At 48.3% G+C, this 21,387-nt stretch overlaps 1 protein-coding gene across 2 annotated transcripts in view; it reads right to left on the bottom strand.

The window, feature by feature from the left end:
* ATP2A2 (ATPase sarcoplasmic/endoplasmic reticulum Ca2+ transporting 2) overlaps window positions 1-21,387 on the bottom strand; it is a 165,630-nt gene that overhangs the window by 52,975 nt on the left and 91,268 nt on the right. For both annotated transcript variants that reach the window (XM_029571797.1, XM_029571796.1), the window contains exon 8: window positions 13,469-13,933. In XM_029571797.1, the coding sequence (XP_029427657.1) occupies window positions 13,469-13,933 (465 nt within the window). The remainder of the gene's footprint in view (window positions 1-13,468; window positions 13,934-21,387) is intronic.

The raw sequence follows: 21,387 nt of genomic DNA, 5'->3' as shown, positions 1-21,387 counted from the left end.
TCCAACCAGGGACTCTAGGCAGGAAGAGCTGGGTTTAAGTCTGGAAGAGACTGTACAGGACAGACTGGCCGAAGGCACTGTCCTGTCAACCATCTTTATCCAAGCAGTAGTGGGCCATGAACATGTGAAGAGAACTCCACATTGCTGTTTGGCAAATTTCGGTGACTGGGACCGCTCACAGATGAGCCACCGACGTTGTCATGGCATGCACAGATTGAGCTTCAATTTGGCCTGCCAGCTGAAGGCCCGCTTGCGCATAGCAGAAGGCGATGCAATCCACCAGCCAGCTGGATAGTGTCTGTTTACCTACCGCCACTCCCAATCTATTGGTATCAAAGTTGAGTGGACTGGCTGTGACCAGCTGTGCGTTCTAAACAGAAAGCCAAGGCCCTCTTACAGTCCAAAGTATGAAGAGCTCTCTCTCCCCTGGATGGGTATGAGGCCTGGGAAAGAAGGTGGGTAAAACAATGAACTGATTGATGTGGAAGTCAGTCATGACCTTAGGTAGGGAACTTGGGATATGTACACAAGATCATACGATCAAGAAAAAACCTTGTATATGGCAGGTACATAACCAAGGCCTGAAGCTCACTGACCCTACAAGTTGAAGTAATCGTCACTAGGAATATAAACTTTCCAGGTGAGGAACTTCGGATCGAAGGAGTCCAACGGCTCGAAGGGAGGATGCATGAGCCGTGCCAGGACAATGTTCAGGTCCCAGGACACAATGGGAAGCCGAAGAGGGAGCTTCAACTGAAGCAGACCCCTCATAAAGCGACCCACTAAAGGCTGCACAGATGTGTGTGCCAGCAACATCTCGATGGTACGTACTAACTGTGCTAAGATGAACCCTGACTGAGCTGGTTTGAAACCCAGACTTGGAAAGCGCCACAAATAGTCCAAGAACTTGGAGGGGGCATGTGAATGGGTCTAAACCATGCCCAACACACCAGGTGGAGAATCTTCTCCATTTTAATCTATAAGACTTCCTGGTGGAAGGCTTTCTAGAAGCCACCAGCACCTGGAAGACACTGAAAGGGCCAGGGGATGAAGTAGGCACTCAACATTCACACTGTTAGGGCCAATGCCCGGAGGTTCAGATGGCACAGGGTGCCCTAGTTCTGAGTTATCAGATCAGGTGCAGTTCCCAGCTGGATGGGATCCCTTACCAACAGATCCTGAAGGAGAGGGAACCAGATCTGCCGAGGCCAGTAAGGTCCCATGAGTATCATGGTCCCCGTCTTGTTGAAGCTTCAGGAGAGTCTTCAAGAGGAGCGAGAGAGGAGGGTTCACGTACAGAAGACCTTTCCCCCAGTGAAGGGAGAAGCCGGAGGAGGCCGGATGACCGTCCCATGGCAACAGGGAGCAGAAATTGCTCATCTTGTAGTTGTATGGGGAGGCGAAGAGGTCCACATCTAGGGTTCCCCACCGATGACAAGTCCTGGCTGCTACTGCCAGATTTAGGAACCACTCGTGTAGCTGGAAGGAGCGGCTCAGCCGGTCCGCCAGTACATTCAGAGTCCCGGGCAAGTACGTCGCTTACAGTAACATCCCTTGTGACAGGGCCCAGGACCACACCTGTACTACTTCATACTAGCAGGAATGATCCCATGCTCCTTGTTTGTTGATATACCTCATCGCGACTTGGTTGTCAGTTCAAATCAGGACTTCACTGCGTGACAACCGGTCCCGGAATGCCCAGAGGGCATAACAGCTCACCCAAAGCTCTAAAAGGTTTGACAGAAAGCTTCTTGAGCAGTCAGAGACCTTGCGTGTGGAAGCCATCCACATGGGCTCCCCGGCCCTGAGAGGTGTCTGGGGTGAGGACCACTTGAGGAAGGGCAGCCTGGAAGGGGATTCCCTGCTCCAAACTGGAGAGGTTCTCCCATCAGGACAGATGTACTCTAAGGTTCCATGACGGAGAGGCAGGTCTCGAGGTCCTGGGAGGCTCGCTGTCATTGCGACCCCAAGGTCCATTGTGCCCTTCACATGCACAAGTGGCGAGTGGGGTAACATGGACTGAAGCTGCCTTGTGGCCCAACAAGTGGAGCAGAAGGCAGGTACTCATTCCAGCTGTTGTGCATGAAGGTTGCCAATGAAGCAAGGGCAAGAGCCTGATCACATGGCAAAAACTTTCACCTGCACCATGTCCAGCCTAGCTCCTATAAAGTCTAGTTGGGGAGACTGGCAGAGGTGATATTTTCGGTAGTTGATAAACCAAGGATTGCAGTGTCTGCATGGTCAGAGCTAAAGCGTTCAGCGCCCCTGTGCATGAGTTGCTCTTGATCAACCAGTCATCCAGATATGGGAAGATGGCACCTGAGATGCACAGCCACCACCGCTAGGCATTTGGTGAAAACAAGGGGCCGAGGCAAACCCAAAAGGCAGCACCTTTTACTTATAGTGAGCCTTCCTCACCATGAAGTGGGAAAGATAACTATTGGGCCGATACAGTTAACACACCATTGGACGCACATTTCCCTTACCCCTTATTCAGTAAGGGTCTGAAAACGCGCGTCCAACTCGCCAAACCTAATAGCGCCCTCAACATGCAAATGCATGTTGAGGGCGCTCAACATGCAAATGCATGTTGAGGGCGCTCAACATGCATTTGCATGTTGATGGCCCTATTAGGTATTCCCGCGCAATTCAGAACACAAAAATGTGCAGCCAAGCCGCACATTTTGCTTTCAGAAATTAGCGCCTACCCAAAGGTAGGCACTAATTTCTTCAGGCACCAGGAAAGTGCACAGTAAAAACTGCTTTTCTGTGCACCCTCCGACTTAATATCATGGAGATATTAAGTCTGAGGTCCCGAAGGGTAAAAAAAAGTAAAGAAAAAAAAAGAAAAAATTTTTGAAGTCGGCCTGCGGCTGTCGGGTCGAAAACCAGACGCTCAATTTTGCCGGCGTCCGGTTTCCGAGAGTCCGTGGCTGTCAGCGGGCTCAAGAACTGACGCTGGCAAAATTGAGCGTCTGCTGTCAAACCCGCTGACAGCCACCGCTCTGGGCCAAAAGGCGGCGCTAGGGACGCGCTAGTGTCCCTAGCGCCTTCCTTTTGTCTGTTTCTACCACCGGGCCTCATTTAAATACTGAATCACGCACACAGGCGAGCGGGTATTCACCTGCTCTCCCGCGGACTTTAATCGGCCCATATGCAAGTGTAAGCTTCCTTGAGATCAAGGGAGCAGAGGCAGTCTCCTCTTTTGAGGAGACAGATCGGAGTGCCCAGAGAATCCATCTTTAACTTAGAGAAATTTGTTCAATGCCCTGAAGTCGAGAATGGGGCATAAGCCTCCGGTTCTCTTTGGTATGAGGAAATACCTTGAATAGAACCCTCTACCCTGCCGAGGGCGAGGAACAGGCTCTACTGCTCCTGTCGTGAGAAGGGCGGACAGTTCTGTCTGAAGTTTGACCCCCCCCTGGGGGGGGGGGGGGAATTCTCTGGAAGCCTTCTGAAATTGAGATGGTATCCCTGGTGGACTATGGCAAGGACACATTGGTCCGAAGTGATGGTCCTCCAATGGTGGGCGAAGCCAATAAGCCTACTTCTACTGGGGGATCCAGTGCCAGGGGTACATTTTGCTGACTCGTGTTCTCTCGCTGCCAGTCAAAAACCCACAGCCGAGGCAGCACCTGGGGCCTAGATGCCCACTGTTGACAGAAGCAGCCTCTGAAGCTAGTATGCAGCGTGCAAGCCTGAGAGGGGGGATATTGCCACTGCCTGTAAATGGGCTTCCTGGAGCTTGGTCTGGAAGACTTCCTGAAGCGCTAGCAGAGAGCTGCTGGAGGGTTTTGTGGTGGTCCTTCAACTGAGCTACCACATCTCTGATCTTGTCCCCAAAAAGGTTGTCACCTGTGCATGGGAGGTTAGCCAGCTTCTCCTGCACTGCTGGGCGGAGGTCGGAAGCCCAGAGCCAAGCCATTCTATAGGCACTAATGCCCACGGTGGCTACCCGGGCTGCAGTCTCGAACACATCATAGGTGTATCTCACCTCATGTTTTCCTGCCTCCAGCCCCTGCAGAACAATGGCAGAGAACGATTCCTGTTGCGGCAGGCTCTCTGCAAGGTGGTCCTGGACCTGCTTCCACAAGTTTCCTGTTGTATTGGGTCATATACAACTGGTAGACAGAGATACAGGCAATGAACACAGCACCCTGAAGGACCTTCCTACCCAGAGCATCTAGCTCCCTATGTTCTCACCCTGCAGGGGCAGAGGAATAGGTGTGGGAACCCTTGGCCTTCTTGAGGGCAGAGTCCACGACCACTGACTGGTAAGGGAGGTGACTCTTCTCAAACCCTAAGGCCTGCTTTATCAAATAGGTCTTCCTATTTACCAAAGATATGGAGATCTGGTATTCCCACATCTGAAGGAGAAGATCCTTAAAGATGTCATGGATGGGAACCGCCACAATTTCCTTAGGAGTGTCGACAAATTGGAGTACTTCCAACATCTTATGTCGTACATCCTCCTCCGTGAAAAGCTGGAAGGGCATAGCTTCAGCCATGGCCCTGACAAATTCCGCAAAGGAGAGGTCCTTGGGGGGGGGGGGGGGGCAGGGGGAAACAGACTTCTTTCCTCCAGTGGGATGCCTTGGAGAGAGGTCGTCCAAGAATTCAAAGACTCGAGGAATCATTCCCCCCCCCCCCCCCCAACAGGTCATAAGGGCCTTCTTCACTAAGGCCATCGCGGGATTTACACGAGTGAGGCTTGTGGAGAACCCTAGCCCTGGGCTCCCAAAGTTTTTAAGACACTGAGGGCACCATGGGAATCGATGGTCCCACTGGTAACGAGGGGACTGGGGGCCACAGAAGGCCAGAGGGCCTGGGCAAAGGCTTGGGAACAGAGGCCTCAGGAACAGCACCAGCTACATCTTCCTCCCTCGGAGGACCTAATAATGGGAATAGCTCCCGAAGGTCCCTCTGGCACCTGCTGGTTGGAAGGGTGCCGAGGAGGACGTCCAGACGCTTTAACAGGGGCGCCAGAATAAATGGCGGAATCTCCGGCACTGACATGGGAACCAGTGGTGAGGGCAGCTCAACACTCCGCAGAGCACCATGCTCTACACCTTGCGGTCCAACTCCTCTTAAGTCCAGTGAGGCCAAGACTGAGGGAGGGGGCTGAAGCGTTCACCGGTGCCGTCTCGGTTCTCTGAGGAGGTACATGCCCAGCACTGATATCTGTGGGGAACGTCTGGGACTCCTGGGTATATCAGAGGATGGGGCCTCCAAACTACGGGAGTTGCTTTGGTGGTGGTATGGCAGCAGCCAGTACCATATTGGAACTGTAACCAATGCTTGCGGGATCTCCCATGGTACCCAGGCCTGGTCTTTTCCCAGCACCAAGGATGCTGATGTCCTGGAAACCGGTGAGATCATGGAAGACCACTCACCGTTCCCTTGGTCATTCAAAGATGTAGTCTGAGTAGCAGCAAGAGGGTGTGTATCAAGTGGCTCCCCTTGACCCCCAGGTGTTGAGGACTCCGACACAGGTGTGGATGGAACAGACTTGTTGGAATTAAAAAGCTTCTCCATTTTGTCCAGGCCCTTGGGGGTCATCTGGTCACACAGCTGACATCCACCGACGTCGTGCGAGGCCCCCAGGCAGAGTATGCAAGCCTCATGCAGATCCTTGATGGACATGGGTCTGTGGGCACAGACGAAAGCTGGACGATACCATGAAAAATAACTGGTGCACGGTTGATGACTTGGGGGCCACTGAGAAGTGGGATACTGGGAATCAACCACGGAAAATAAAGGAAAAGTGATTTCTACCTACCGTGCCAAGGAGAGAGAGTCTGTGAAGGGGGGGGGGCACTTGTCGATGGAACAGGGAAAAAATCCCGATTTCAGACACAAAGACAAAGAAGCAGAGCTCCAAAAAAACTGAGAGGCAACTGCACAGCGGAAAGAGAGTGAAGGGGGATCTCGCGTGGATGTGCAGGCAGTGGCATGCTGGGCATGTGCAAGCATGTTATAAAAGCCTGGCCACATACAAATGTGCGCCACATTTTAAGTAGGGGCATGCAAATCCTGCTTCTGCCACGTAAATGGGGGGGGGGGGGGGGGGGGGTGGTGAAGATTTTAAAAGGTGTCATTGACAGTTTTACCAGTTCATCCACAGTTAAGAGATAGATCCTTCAAGCCTCCTTAGTTTAATAGCCTTCACTCCCCCCAGTTAGCCCTGGCCCTCAATATCTGCCGAGTTTATTTTTTTGAACTTACACATCATCCATAGCAGAAGTAAAATTAAGCAGATGGGGAATCTTGGTGCATAGGTATTTATGCACACATCTCTGGTTCACACCCCGAAACGCTCATGCCCACGCCTCGCCCCTTTTTGAAATCTCTGAAGATGTGCGCACTGCAGGAGATACGCATTTATCCAGGCGGCTGAAAAGCCGCTCAGCGCACTGGGCTTTTAAAATTCACCTCAGTTTGCAAGTTAAAAAAAAAAAAGCAAAAGAAAAAATGCAGAATTATGTCTCAGTAATATTTTAGAATCCTATTGTATTTGCTCTCCCAATCAAATTCCACTTTAGAACAAGTTTAGTACAAGACACTTACTGTATTCAAATAGAATTCTCCCTATTAATCCTGAATTTTTATAAATGGGAGTTTAGCAATTAATCCAGACAGCAAAAAGGAAAATGAGTTCTTACCTGTTAATTTTCGTTCCTGTAGTACCAAGAATCAGTCCAGTCTGCTGGGTTATGCCTCCCTTCCAGCAGATTGAGTCAGAGAGAAAACTGAAAAGCACCACCCACATAACCCGGGGTGCCACCTGCAATCCCTCAGTATTATCGATATCAAAGCAAAATGAATGGACATTGCTACAGAAAAATTTTTTTGTGAAAGATAAAAATCATACGTAAATACGCTTTTGCAACCAGTGACTGACTAGATCAAGTTAAAAAACTAAACCTGCTCAATAACATGAACTTGTAAGAAGAACAAGGTAGTCTGCCCTATGTAAAGAACGGACTTCCATTAGAACCTGTCGAGAAAATATGAACAGCTGACTAGACTCTCCTGTGTATGGGCGGGCGTCTGGACTGATCCCTGGTACTACAGGAACAAAAATTAACAGGTAAGAACTAATTTTCCTTTCCCTGTATGTACCAGGATCAATCCAGACTGCTGGGATGTACCCAAGCTGCCCTAAATGGGGTGGGACCTGGAGAGTCCCACGCGAAGCACACTACCGCCAAAGGAATCCACCCTCGGATCCCTTACATCCAACCGGTAATGTTTAGCAAACGTGTGTAAGGATTTCCACGTGGCCACCCGACAAATCTCTTGCGGCGAGACACACTGGCTCTCTGCCCATGAAGCCGCCTGAGACCGAAGAGAATGCCCCTTAAGACCTTCCGCACTGGGCGCCCGCAACATATGTAAGCAGAAGCAATAGCATCCTTCAACCACCGGGCGATAGTGTTAGAAGCCTGAGCCCCTTTCTTAGGACCGCTCCACAAAACGAAGAGGTGATCCGACAATCGAAACGGATTAGTAACCTCCAAATAACGCAAGAGGACCCTACGGACATCCAACCTCTGTAGATCCTTATCTGCATCAGAAAAAGCCGGTAACTCGATGGATTGATTGACATGAAAAGCCGAGACCACCTTGGGCAAAAAGGAAGGTACTGTGCGAAGAGAGATACCCGAATCAGAAATAAGCAGAAAAGGCTCTCGACAGGACAGGGCTTGAAGCTCAGAAACCCGCCTAGCCAAACAGATAGCCACGAGAAACACCGCTTTAAGCGTCAAGCCTTTAAGCGTTGCTCGCTTCAAGGGCTCAAAGTAGTAGGACCGCTCTGGTCTCCAACTTGTTGATGGACCACTGTGCCTGAAACAAGTCCAAAGGCCCTGAGCCGTCCTCGACTGGCACACTGCTCCCCAACCGGAGAGGCTGGCATCAGTCTTTACCACTATCCATTGTGGACTCTCGCGGTAGACCCCCTTCAGAAGATGATCCGGATTTAGCCACCAGGCCAGACTGGAGCTGGCCGGTTCGAGCAGAGGCAAGGGAATCTGGTACTCCTCCGACTTGGGATCCCAACGCGAGAGCAGCGCCCTCTGCAACGGTCTTAAATGTGCGAAGGCCCAAGGGACTAGCTCCAGGGTAGACACCATATATCCAAGAACCTGCAAATAATCCCACACCACTGGGGAGGGGAGAGAGAGAGCAGACGCCGTACCTGGGACATCAACCTGTCCATGCAATCGAGGGGTAAGGAAACTCTGCCCGCCAACGTATCGAAGCGAGCCCCCAAGAACTCTATTACCTGGGTTGGGATCAGCTGACTCTTGGCATAGTTGACAACCCAGCCCAGAGACTGTAAACGACACACAACCGAATGGACGGCCGCCCGGCAGAGTTGCTCCGATTTCACTCAAATAAGCCAATCGTCCAGGTAGGATGCACCAGAATTCCTTCCCGACGTAAGCTCGCCGCTACCACCACCAACAGCTTGGTGAATACGCGAGGAGCAGTCGCCAGGCCAAAAGGGGAGGGCACAAAACTGATAGTGTTGCTCCAGAATCATGAATCTGAGAAACCGCTGATGGTGTTCCTGGATCCTTATGTGAAGATATGCCTCCGTCAGATCCAAAGAAGCCAAAAACTCTCCCTTGTGGACTGCCGCAATGACAGACCGCAACGTTTCCATACGAAAGCAAGGCACCCTCAAGGCTTTGTTGACCTGCTTGAGGTCCAAAATTGGGCGAAAAGTCCCATCCTTCTTTGGTACCACAAAATAGATGGAGTATCGACCGGTCCGGTGCTCTGACGGAGGAACCAGCATAATGGCTCCCAGAACCTTCAACCGATCTAGAGTCTGAAGGACCACCTGTTGCTTGCGTGGTGGCCCGCAAGGAGACATCAGGAAAAGATCCCGGAGGGGACGAGCAAAATCCAAAGTGTACCCCACTGATCGGAAGTAATTTTGACCCATTCCTCGTAAAAGTGGGACAGCCGACCCCCAATGTTTAGAATGGGTCGGCATCCCTTCATTGTGCAGGCTTGCTGCTGTTGGCGAAGGCATGGGTCCCGGCTCGCTGAGGCCGCCTGCCTTGAAAGGAAGACTACCAAGACTGTGCTCTCGAAGCTGACTGCCGAGGGCCATAGCCTGCAGCCCCCCTATTTAACGAAAACAATGCTGTCCCCTGAAACAGCCTCAGTAGTGTTTTCAGCGGGAATTCGGAAAGCACCTTCAGACAGCTTTATGATCTCAAAAGGCAAGTTTATTGACAAAGACAAATACAGTATAAATGCAGTATAAGAAAGAGGAACAAGGAAAGAGGAAGTCGTTGTTTCTCTGGAGATGCAGGTCAGTGGCAATTGGCATTCAGCTTGCTTCTCAAAGTGCAGAGCCCTCGGGCTGGAGTTTTTAAACTTTTAGCATTGTCCAATAGAAATACATTGATGCGCATCCTGGGTGTATTATCTTCTTCTAATATCCAATCATGAACGTTACTTTATAGTCCAATCAGGTATCGTCTCTGGGGTGTTGGCTTCTTCCGGTACTGAGCTTGCCAAAGCACATGGTTGCGAAATATGTTGCCAGCAAAGTCAGGAAATACACAGCTCAGGCTTAAGGCCTATATACAGTAGTTACCAGGAGAGCGGGCCGCCCTGGGCTTGTCCTCTGGCAGCTTGTACACCTTGTTGTCACCCAGTGCCTTGATAAGTTGTTCCAACTCATCACCAAACAACTTACCCCGAAAAGGGAAGGAGCCAAGTTGGGATTTAGAAGAGGCATCCACGGACCAGTTCCGGAGCCACAGTAGGCGACACGCCGATACCGCCGAAGACATGGTACGTGCCGAGGTCTGAAGGAGATCATAGAGGGCGTCAGCCGTATAGGCGACAGCTGATTCCATACGGGCCGCCTGTTCAGCCTCCCCGGGGGGGGGGGGGGGGGGGGGGGGGGGGGGGGAGAAGGTCTTGGGCCATCAACATTTGCTGAACCCATCGAAGCAAAGCCTGCTGCATAAGGCTACTACATACAGCTGCCCGTATTCCCAAGGCGGATACTTCAAATATACGCTTAAGCAATGCTTCCAACTTCCTATCCTGCAGGTCTTTAAGCGCAGTGCCCCCATCACCGGAATAGTAGTGTGCTTGGCCATGGCCGTGACTGCGGAGTCCACTTTGGGAACCTTAAGGAGGTCAAGCGTCTCAACAGGGAGTGGGTATAACTTTTCCATAGCTCTAGTGACCCTCAAGGAAGCCTCCAGGGTCTCCCACTCCCGTGACACAATCTGTGAAAGTTTCGGATGAAAAGGGAACGTCTGCAGCGGGGCGCGGATTCCCGCTAAATGCTGCATCCCCTGTAGACAAATCCGATGAGTCCTGAGATTGGGGGAGTTCCAGCTCCTGCAGCACATGCAAAATTAAATGGTCCAGTTCTTCCCTATGGAACAGGTGTAGGACCTGTGGGTCGTCCCCCTCCACCGGAGTGATGTTATCTCCCTTATCATCCAGGGTGAAAGGATCCTGACAGATCAGGCGACCGATCAGGCAACTTACCACCCCCCCGAGTCCCTCGGGATCTTTGCAGGGAGGGGAGACTGAAGATCCCACTCAGACTCTGCCTCTAAATAAGCTTTATGCAGCAATAATATAAATTTAGATGAAAAAGGTTGCCGTCCCCCCCAAGGCTTTACCCGGGAAGGAGCTGGTTCGGCCGGCAAACCGCGCAGCCTGTGTGGCAGGGACAGTGGGGGAGTGAGATCCCCCTCCCTCCTCTTCGTCTGAGGCAGACAAAATGGCCGCCGCTCCCGCGCTAATTGGGAGCAAGCTAGGCCTCTGCACCCCTGCCTTGTGCCCGTCTGCGCCGCGATATGGCCGCCCCCCCCCCGAGCCGAATCGCCGCGCTGCGAAGGCCCCTCGCCCCCGGGGAGACACCGGGAGCAGAGGCCTTCACGGGAGAGCTGGAGCCCCGGCTCTCCACAGGAGCTGCATGCCAAGGCATGGTCTGCAGCTGGGTGGAGAACTCCACCCCCTCCGGAGGCCCACGAGTGCTGGCAGGCGTGGCTGAGAAGAAAACTTTTTTTTTTTTTTTTTTTAAACAAAACTCAGCCCACAGGGAATGGTGCGTCTCAGAGGGGGGAGAGTGACCGGCCCACTGGTAAATCCTCTCCCTCTTCTCACCGGGCCAAACTGAAACAATCCGGGAAATAGAGACAGGACCAAGCCCTGCCGTGCCTGCGGCTGACTGCTTCAGCAAAATAGGGAAGAGAAAAAAGTGCTTTTGATTTTCCTCTTTTTTTTTTTAAATGATCCAGTCACAGGCTCTGAAGCCATATTGTACAAACTTTCTTTATCTCTAAAAATGCATAAAGCTAAAAGTTATTTGGCAAAACCTAGTCAGTGAGACAACCAATCTGAAAGTACTTAAATATTAAAAACCAATGTTTCCTGTATTTTGGCATTTTTAAAAGGAGAAGAGAGCTCCTGTATAGACCACAGCAGTTATGCAATTTTACTGAAGTAACTTCAATTAAGGGTACTTGATTTTTGCTCCCCCCCTCCAAATATAAATACTACAGTGCTTTACTGCTCTGTCCTATCTCCTCCATCCCAATAAAGAAAATATAAAGAATACCCTATTAATCAGCAACGACATCAAATAAATCACCAGTAACTGCATTAGAACAAGTTAATACAAGATTAATGAAGCCAACTTTCCAGGACACATGCATATAAATAGATAATAAAAAATATGTATACAATTCTCCCCTATTAGGATTCCCTGACATCTACTGAAAATTTGGTGTGGTCAGGACACACACAAGTGTCATTAGGAAGACAAGACATGTGATCTCATAAGCCTTATTTCCTTTGAAATGTACACTAAAAAAAATTAGAGAAGTTTTAATGTTTACATGGAAAATGTTTGATCTGGTGCTGTATTTTTGAAACTAAATATTTAGTCATGTATCCAATGAAGTACCATTACAAAACTAAGAAATACTTGGAACTTAACAAGTCCAGCACCAAATCAATCTGGCTAGCAAAAATTAAATGTAAAACAAGGTAGAACATTTGAGGATAGGGCATTAGCAGTATGACGACATCCCTACTTAAAATGCATAGAAGAAGATATGATGGGTCACATGGCGAATGATCAACCTTAACTAAAAAGAGCACTGCATGCTACTTAGATTAATACAATAATCAGCACTGGAAAGTATTTTTGGGAGTATAAACACAGCATGATGAGTTGAATTACTCAGAAAAAATCTAGTATCTAAAGTGACATTGAAAGTGTTCATCCGACAGCATTCCAGACCAGGAAACCAAGCTTGAGTTCTGTGGTTTGCCAATGTAATCTGGTACGCTGTAGTGCTCTGTTCACCTTAATCCCAGTTAAATATCATGCTTCATCAAGGGTGGGGAGCCTCTGGTCCTCGAAGATCACATACTGCTTGGGTTTTCAGACTATTACCAATGAATATTTTTGAGATATTTGCATGCACTGCCTCCAAAGTATGCAAATTACATACATATTCATTAGTGATATTCTGAAAGTCCAATTGGTATATGATCCTTGAGGATTGGAGATTCCCCATCCCTGTGCAATGCAATAAAAAGAAACCACACACAAATATTCTAACTCCTACTTAGAAACAGATCCATGGCACAGTCTCCCAGTACAACTGAAATGCTAAAATAAAAAATGTTTCTAAAAGAAACAAAGATGGGCTAGAATTTAAATTTGATGGAGTCTCAAATTTAATTCATTTAGTGAATGTAGACAGTGTTAAGGCAGCAAAGTAAGCCATTAGTTTGCTCTGAAATGCATGTGTCTCTTGTAAGTGCAAGTATGTGTGTTTAGGTGAAATTTAAAATCTAGTTAAAAAAAAAATGTTTTCACTTTAAAACTCAAATGGAGATACTGAGGAATTAAAGTTTTTGCCAGATCTTTACCCTGTTCTGGGGCTGCAGGAAGTTTCTGGAACAGCTGTCTCAGTGACAGAGCAGGAGGAGGAGAAAAAGTAAGGGAACAAAAAGGGGACATGGATACACACACACAAAGAGTATTTCGGCTCCACCCTGGGCTACGGCTATGATAGTTCACTGGCCTATGGCACTGGAAGACAGATCAAGAAGATACACAAGCTGAAGCATTTCCTTAGAAACTTCCACAACTTTGCGCTTCTGGCTCTGATAGGGAAGAAGGAGAAGCCAGATAGCACCAGTTAAGGCCACATGCTGATCATCCTGCCTTTTGCATCTTTGTTCAAATTCTAGAACAAGATGGCATAGAAGGGCCATCTCACCTGCTCTATTTAAGTGCTTGACAAGTGGAAATGCATAGCCAAGAGGCTAAAATCTCAACTAGTAATATATTTAGGACATGTGGAAGAGATCCAATACCCTTTTAGCAATCAGATGCTATACAAGTGCATACCAAAACATTGTGAGCACAAAATCAGACTGGAAGAAAATTCTTACATACCCTACAGACTGACATCTGGTTGGTGGTAAGGGTACCAGTCTTGTCAGAGCAGATGACAGATGTACATCCCAGGGTTTCCACAGATGGTAAGCTTCGGACAATGGCATTCTTCTTTGCCATCCTACGGGTTCCTAGAGCCAAGCATGTGGTAATGACAGCAGGCAGACCCTCAGGAATAGCAGCAACAGCCAGAGCAACTGCTATTTTAAAGTAGTAGATAGCACCACGAATCCAGGAGCCACCATGTACTGGGTCATTGAAATGTCCAATGTTGATTATCCAGACAGCAATGCAAATGAGTGAGATGACTTTTGATAACTGTTCACCAAATTCATCCAGTTTCTGTTGGAGTGGAGTTTTATCTTGTTCCGTCGCAACCATTTCATCACGAATCTTGCCAATTTCAGTATTCACCCCCGTTGCTACCACCACTCCTATGGCTTTACCAGCAGCAATGTTTGTACCCTGAAACAGGAGTACAAAAGAAAGAAAAAATGTTTGCAATTAAGTTAACCCATGTAACATGATAGAATTACATTATTAAAACAGCTTCCCCTCAACGCAACCGGAACCCATTCTTCAACATACAGGATGACCATCTAAGCCCAGAAAAAATGAAGATCATGAGAATGGGGAAAGTTACAATACCACCATGCTGGATGGGATTGAAAGGGAGTGAGCAAAAGGGGGGGGGATGGCTGGTGGCAGGAAGGGCAGATTTATGAAGAAGGCTGGGAGTGTAATTAAGATTAGGAGAATCTTCTTGTGTATTAGCAGCTACATTAACTGTAGTTCAATCTTTGTATTAGTTATGCTGTAATATTTTTAATTTAAAACCCAAAATAGCCCCACATCCTCCAATTATAGAAATTTTATTCTACATTTTGATTTAATTTTAAAGGTGGAAATCCAGTGCACTGACAAAGTTATCTGCAATTGTGTCAAGACTATCTTTAGAAACCAAGCTTCTCAATTAATTAGTCTGGATTCTCTCTTTAGACTATGTTGCAATTTAAAAAGCTTTTAAAGCATTTCAACACAGCTGATTAGCCTGCTAGCAGTCCTGTGGCTGTGTGGTGCCACTGTATGGTTTTATGCCCTTCTGGAGGGTCAAATTTGAACATAAAATATGGACGCTGACTTTCTAGAATACTGCTCAAAGTGAAAGTGGTGTTGATAATCGCAAGGGCAGCTGCACCTCGTCCTATATGTGTTCACTTTTAAGGTAACTGGAGGGGATGGACCTGCTGCATGGATTATGAGCACCATGTCCATGAGAGGCTGCTTCTTATCCTTAAGAGAAGCCAAACTCAGGATACACCATTCACCTCAGGCACAGCCAGATCAGCTACATGGTATGGGAGATGAGGTAGCTGTATGAACATTAGCAATCAGGATTTTTGAGAAAAACAAAGGCTGATGGAAGCAACAAGGTATTGAATGTCAAACTCCTCGGGAAATTGTTTTACTTCTGTTCTCTGTGAGCTGCTTTATGATAGGAGCTTGAAGGGAGGTGTCAGAAACTAGCCGAGAACAGAGAAATAAGGAAAAGTGTCCCAAATTACAGCAAATTTACATTTTAGTTAAAAATGTTCTTTTAAATGATGTACAGCATTACAAAACATTAAGATAGCTTATTGTACATCCAGGGCCAGGTAAAGCACTAATATGGGAAGTGTTAAAATATCCAGATAACATTAAGATACTCCAGACTATGCTTTAAACAAAAAAAAACCCATCCCATTTTAAATACTTATGATGCCAAGACACTGATTTCACTTGGCCATTACAAAACAAGAAATCTGTTGAAAAGCGTATCAGGACAGACTAAGATCTAAACATGTGTAGGCCTAGAGGAAAGGTGGGATAGGGAGATATGAAAGACATTTAAATATCACCAAGGAATAAATACACAGGAGGTGGGCCTTCATCAATGGAAAGGAGGATCTGGAATGAGGGGTCATGGGGCGAGGGTGAAAGGACAGAGTCAGAAGTAATCCAAATAAATATTTCATTAGAGAGGGTGGTGGATACATGCAACAACCTGTTAGTGGAGGCAGTGGAGACCAGGACAGTGGTGAATTAAAAAAAAAAAAAAAAAAGAAGCATGGGATAACAGAGGATCTCTGAGGGATGGGTAGACTAGATAGCAGAAAGAAACCAGACATGATAGGCTGTATGGTCTAAGTATAACTAAGAAGCCACCTCAGCTTCTCTCCCTTCAACTGTCCCTCATTAGTATTTAAACTCATTTTAAATTAGCAGGGCCCCTCCCCCCACATTTTTTAAACTTGTTCCCCACTCTTTATGTTCTCTTTTTAGCTGAAATGCTGATTGTTTGTCCAAACAAATCTATTGGGATAAATAGCACCTCTGGAAGATTGGGCACCCAAATGGCAGATGAAATTTAATGTGGACAAGTGCAAGGTGCTGCAAATAGGGAAAAATAACCCTTGCTGTAGTTACCACAATGTTAGGTTCCATATTAGGAGCTACCACCCAGGAAAGAGATCTAGGCATCATAGTGGATAATACTTTGAAATAGCAAGCAAACAATGTTAAGAATTATTAGGAAGGAAATGGTGAATTAAAACAGAAAACGTTATGTCTCTCTCGCTCCATGGTGAGACTGCACCTTGAATACTGTGTGCAATTCCGGTTGCCACATCTTAAAAAAAAAAAAAAAAAAAAGAGAAGGTACAGAGAAGGGCGACCAAAACGATAAAGGGGGATGGAACAGCTCCCCTATTAGGAAAGGCTAAAAAAGTTAGGGCTGTTCAACTTGGAGAAGAGACGACTGATGGGGGAATATGATAGAGGTCTATAAAATTACGAGAGTTCTAGAACAAGTAAATGTGAATGTTATTTACTCTTAATACAAAGACTAGCGGACACTTCATGAAGTTAGCAAGTAGCATATTTAGAACAAACCATAGAAAATTCTCACAACACACAATTAAGCTCTGTAATTGGTTGCCAGAGGATGTGGTTAAGGTAGTTTGTGTAGCTGGGTATAAAAAAAAGATTTGGATAAGTTCCTGGAGGAGAAAGCAGAGTTACTTATCTGTATCAGATGTTCTCCAATGACAGCAGGATGGTAGTCCTCACACATGGGTGAATCCCTAGCTACAGGCTGCTCCTTAACAAAAAAGGGGACTAACAGACACCTAACCAGGTGCCAATGGGCACAATACCGGTGCTGTTGCTAACAGAGGGGGACACAACCTGAACCCAAACAGGGCCTAGGTTAGGAGAGTTGGGTTCTATATCTCAAACAGGTTCCAAAGGACAGACTGGCTGAATCTGCTATCATGTCGGCCATCCCTATCCAGACAATGTGATGTGAATGTGTAGAAAGAAATCCATGTCGCAGCCTTGCATATCTCCTCCACAGGAACTGTTTGCAAGAGGGCCACCAACACTGCCATGACTGACAGAATGAGCCTTGACTTTGTCTATGCTGTACATGATGGTTCATATTTTGTAGAACATTGTTAATACTTGTTAAAACTCTAGTAAAAAACAAACAAAAAAAGCCTTGACATGTCCCACAAGATGCAGTCCCACCTGGGCAAAACAGAAGGAGATGCAATCTGCTAGCCAATTGGATAGTGTTTGCAACAGCAATGTCCAATCTATCATCAAAAGAAACAAAGTTGGGTGGACTATCTATGGGCTTCTGTCCACGCCAGATAGAAGGCTAAGGCTTGCTTGCAGTTCAAACTGTGCAGCGCTCATTAGCCTTGGTGTGAATGGGAACTGGAAAAGAATACTGGCAAGACGACTGACTGGTTAAGATAGAAATCAGGCACCACCTTAAGCAGGAACTTAGGCTGCGAATGCAAGTCCACCATGTTGTGATAAAATTTAGTATAAATGGTGGATAAGTCACTAATGCCTGGAGCTCGCTGTCAGGTACTTCAGGTCACAGGTGACAGCAGCTCCAAAGGAGCTTTCATCAGCTGAGCCAACACACGTTGAGGTCCCAATACAGAGCGTGAGGCCTTAAGGGAGGCTTCAACTGAAGCAGGCCCTGCATGAAACGTAAAACTATAGGCTGTACAATGATGTGCATACCATCTACACCATGGTGGTATGTGCCAATTGCACTCAGATGAACTTTAATGGAGTGGGTTTTCAATCCAGCCTCCGATAGGTGTAAGTGGTAATCAAGTAGTTTTTGTGTGGGTCAGGAGAATGGATCTAGGACCTTCTGCTCACACCACATGGAAAACCTCCTCCACTTCAGTCCATAGGACTTTCTAGTGGAAGGCTGAGACAGTCTGAAAGATCAAGCAGCTGCAGAATCAACCTCTCAACATCCAGGCTGTGAGCGACGCCACAGCCTGCCCTGATCTTGCGTGATGAGATCAGAGGAAGTCCCCAGACTATTGGTTTCCGGATGGACAACTCCTGAAGGATTGGAAATCAGACCTGTCTCAGCAATTGAGGGGCTATGAAGATCAGTCATATGTCCTCGTGAAGCTTCAAGAGAATCTTAGGATACACATACAATAGCCCTGTGTCCCAATGGTGGGTGAGGGCATCTGAGGCTGGTTTGCCGTCTGTCCTGTGCAGGAAGTAGAACAGAGGCACCTTCCTGTTGCAGGGGAATGAGAACAGATCTACGTCCGGGCTCCCCCAGAGACAGAATATTCAATTCACTATCTCCTGATCCAGGGACCACTCGTGGGGTCTGAAGGCTCGATTCAGCCTGTCCGCTACCACATTCTACGTCCCAACCAGATACATGGCAATGAGCACCATCCTTTAGGACAGGGCCCACGACCAGATCTGGAATGCTTCCTGACACAGGAGGTACAATCCCATGCCTCCCTGGCTTGGATGACATACCACATGGCTACCTAGTTGTTGGTCTGGATCAGGACAACTTTGCTGGACAGCCAATCTCTGAAAGCTCCTAGCGCATACGTGATCACCCTAAGCTCCAGGAAGTTGATTTGACAAGAACATTCCTGAACAGACCAAAGACCATTGGTATTGAGCCCCCCCCACCCCAGGATAGAAACATCCATGGCTAGGACAATTTGAGTGGGGAGACTTCAAAACAAGATCCCCTGTTCTAGACTGGAAGGTACCCACCACCAGGACAATGAGTGCCAGAGAGACAGGGTGACTCAGAAGCAAATCGTGGAGGCTCTGAGTGCCCTGGGACCACACTATGACCTCGGGTCCACTGAGCTCTGCACATGTGTAAATGTGCCAAGGTAGTAACCTGGACAGTTGCAGCCATATGGCCCAACAGCCTCAAAATGTGCCAGGCCGACATCTGCTGGCTTTGTTGAATCTCTGCAGCAATTAATTGCCATGTCGGCAGCCCTCTGGTGGGGGCAGAAAGGCCTTGGGCTGAGCTGTATCTACGAAGGCCATGAAGTCCAATTGAGGTGATGGGCTGAGATAGGACATTGGGTAGTTGAGAACAAACCTTAGTGACTCCAACAACTGAATGGTCAAGTGCATGGACTTGACTGCCCCTGCCTGAGATGTGCTCTTGACCAGCCAATCATCCAGATATGGAAAGACATGCACTCCCAGTCTGCAGAGGTGCACAGTCACCACAGCCAGGCATTTTGTGAAGACCCCTGAGGCAGATGTGAGCCTGAACAGTAACACTTAGTACTGGAAGTGATGTGTTCCCACCACAAATCAGAGATACTTCATTTGACTTGGGAAGATCTCAATATGAGTGTATGCGTCCTTTTGTTCGAGGGAGCATAGCCAGTCCCTTTTTTGCAAAAGGGGGATAGAGGTTCCCAAGAAAACCTTCTTGAACCTCTCAAATGTTGAAATGGGATAGCCTCTGCCATCACTCTCACAAACCCTGCAAAGGTAAAGTCCTCCAGTGGGGAATTCCTTCACTCATCTGGAGAACTGTCTGATGGGAGACTATCAGAGTGCTTGGAGGAGGACAGTCAGATCCTATTCCTAGGGGGTCATAGGGACCCTCATCCTCACTATATGCTATAGGGGATAGGGCCCTAGGTGCTCAGCCTTTGGCCAGAGGGGCAGGCACCAATGAACTGGATTGGGGGGAGGGGGGGCCCTAAAGTCCTCAGCATTTCTGCCAACATTGGTGGAGTTTCCTCTTTGGAGGAACCAGCAATGACCACTGTATTGGTAGGGGAGGACTGTACCCTGTTGGGCACTGATGATGCCCCAGGAACCAGCACCAGCTGGTCTTATACATTGATGAGCACATTGAGCTTCTACAGAAGTGGTACAAGGATGGGTGGCACTGGGCCCAGTGCAATCAGTGCCACAGGACTGAGGCCCTGCAGCACCTGCTCCACCGCCAGCTGGACTCAGCACTCCAGCTCCTCAAAAACGTTGCAAATGCCAACACAGACTGGGAGGAAGGAGGGTTGGCCAAATATTTGGACCCACAAGGGGGATTGGAGACAGGCACCAGGACCGGAAGAGACAGTCATAGACCCCCAAAACCAATAGAGGATGGGCTCTCCTCACCACGGAGTTGCTTCAGGGGCACAGTGGCAAAAGGCAGTACATCTCTGTGCCTGGCATTGTGCATAGACAGGAACCGGTGCCAATGCTTAATAGGCTTACCTCTATGCTTGGCCCGGTCTTTCCCTCATGCAGAGGTCAAAGAAAACCAACCTGATGACCTCAGCCCAGAGGAGACTGACAACTTCTATCTGCCAGCGGCACTGACAGAACAGACTGTCCCGCCAATGTCTATAGCATGGTGTCCATCAGTGTGGCTCCAAGGTCCCTCAATGCCTCGGATTTCCTTGATCTGAAGAGCTGATCCATCTCGAGTCAAAACAGACATCCCTTCAGGGTCATCTGGGTGCATAAGTGGCAACCTCGGACATCATGCGATGCCCCCAGGCAGAGGATATATACCTCATGAGGATCAGTGATAGACACTGTCCGACGAAAACCGAACATGGCCATGATGGGGTGAAACAAAAGTGCCACAAAGTCGAAAGACATTGCCATCATCGGGGGGAGGGGGGGGGGATCATGAAAGAAAACTTACTCAAAACCATGACTAGAGACACTACGGGAAGGCACAGAGAAAGACCTGGTAACAGACTTGAAGGAAAAAACAAACCCCCAAAAACCAAAAGAGAGCAAAAAGGTTTTCCACAAGGTTAAAAGCAGTCAAAGTGAGCTCATTCATACCACAAGGCTTACAGCTCCACGAAAGAGACTGAAGTGGGACCCTGCGTGGACACATGGTATCGGGCATGCTTAGTATCTAGTCAAAATTGTAGAACTGATATATGTTTTCCACATCACTGATCCATATGATGTCACCCATGTGTGAGGACTACCATCCTGCTTGTCCTCAGAGAAGTCCATAAACTATTAATCAAGATGACTTAGGGCAGTGGTTCTCAGCAGGTGTGTCGCCACGAACACGCAGGTGTGTCGCCACACTTCCTGGTCCTCCACTGACTCAGCTGCTCCCCGCTCCTCCTCCGCCCGGGCTTAAAATGCTGTCAGCCCAGACAGAACGCGGCAGATCAGGTGGCATCAGCGGCACCGGCATGGTCTCTTCTTCCCGCCCCCCCCCCCCCCCCCCGCAGCCCGGAAGAGGAAGTGGTGAGCAGTGGATGCGTGCGCGGGAAGAAGAGACCATGCGAGTTTGGTCAGCATCGGCCCGAAGAACAAAAGAGACACGGCCGGAGGAATGAGCAGCGTGGCTCAGAAAAAAAGATGAAGAATGTCAACCCCCACGGCCCATGGAGCGCCTTGCGAGGGCTGAAAATGAAGGAGGTTAGGGTTGGGAAGAGGCTGCTGCTGCTAGTTCCGGGGAGGGAGGGAAGGAGAGAGAATGAATGAGCAAGCAAGCATGTGTGTTTGAGAATTCTGTGTGTGTGTGTGAGAGATTGCATGTATGTGAAGGATTGAGAGCCTGTATAATGTGAAAG

The sequence above is a fragment of the Rhinatrema bivittatum genome, chromosome 11, assembly GCF_901001135.1.
Source record: "Rhinatrema bivittatum chromosome 11, aRhiBiv1.1, whole genome shotgun sequence".
In the NCBI taxonomy this organism is placed as follows: domain Eukaryota; kingdom Metazoa; phylum Chordata; class Amphibia; order Gymnophiona; family Rhinatrematidae; genus Rhinatrema; species Rhinatrema bivittatum.
The sequence above is the reverse complement of the archived record's forward strand: the minus strand, read 5'-3'. Positions and strand labels throughout refer to the sequence as shown.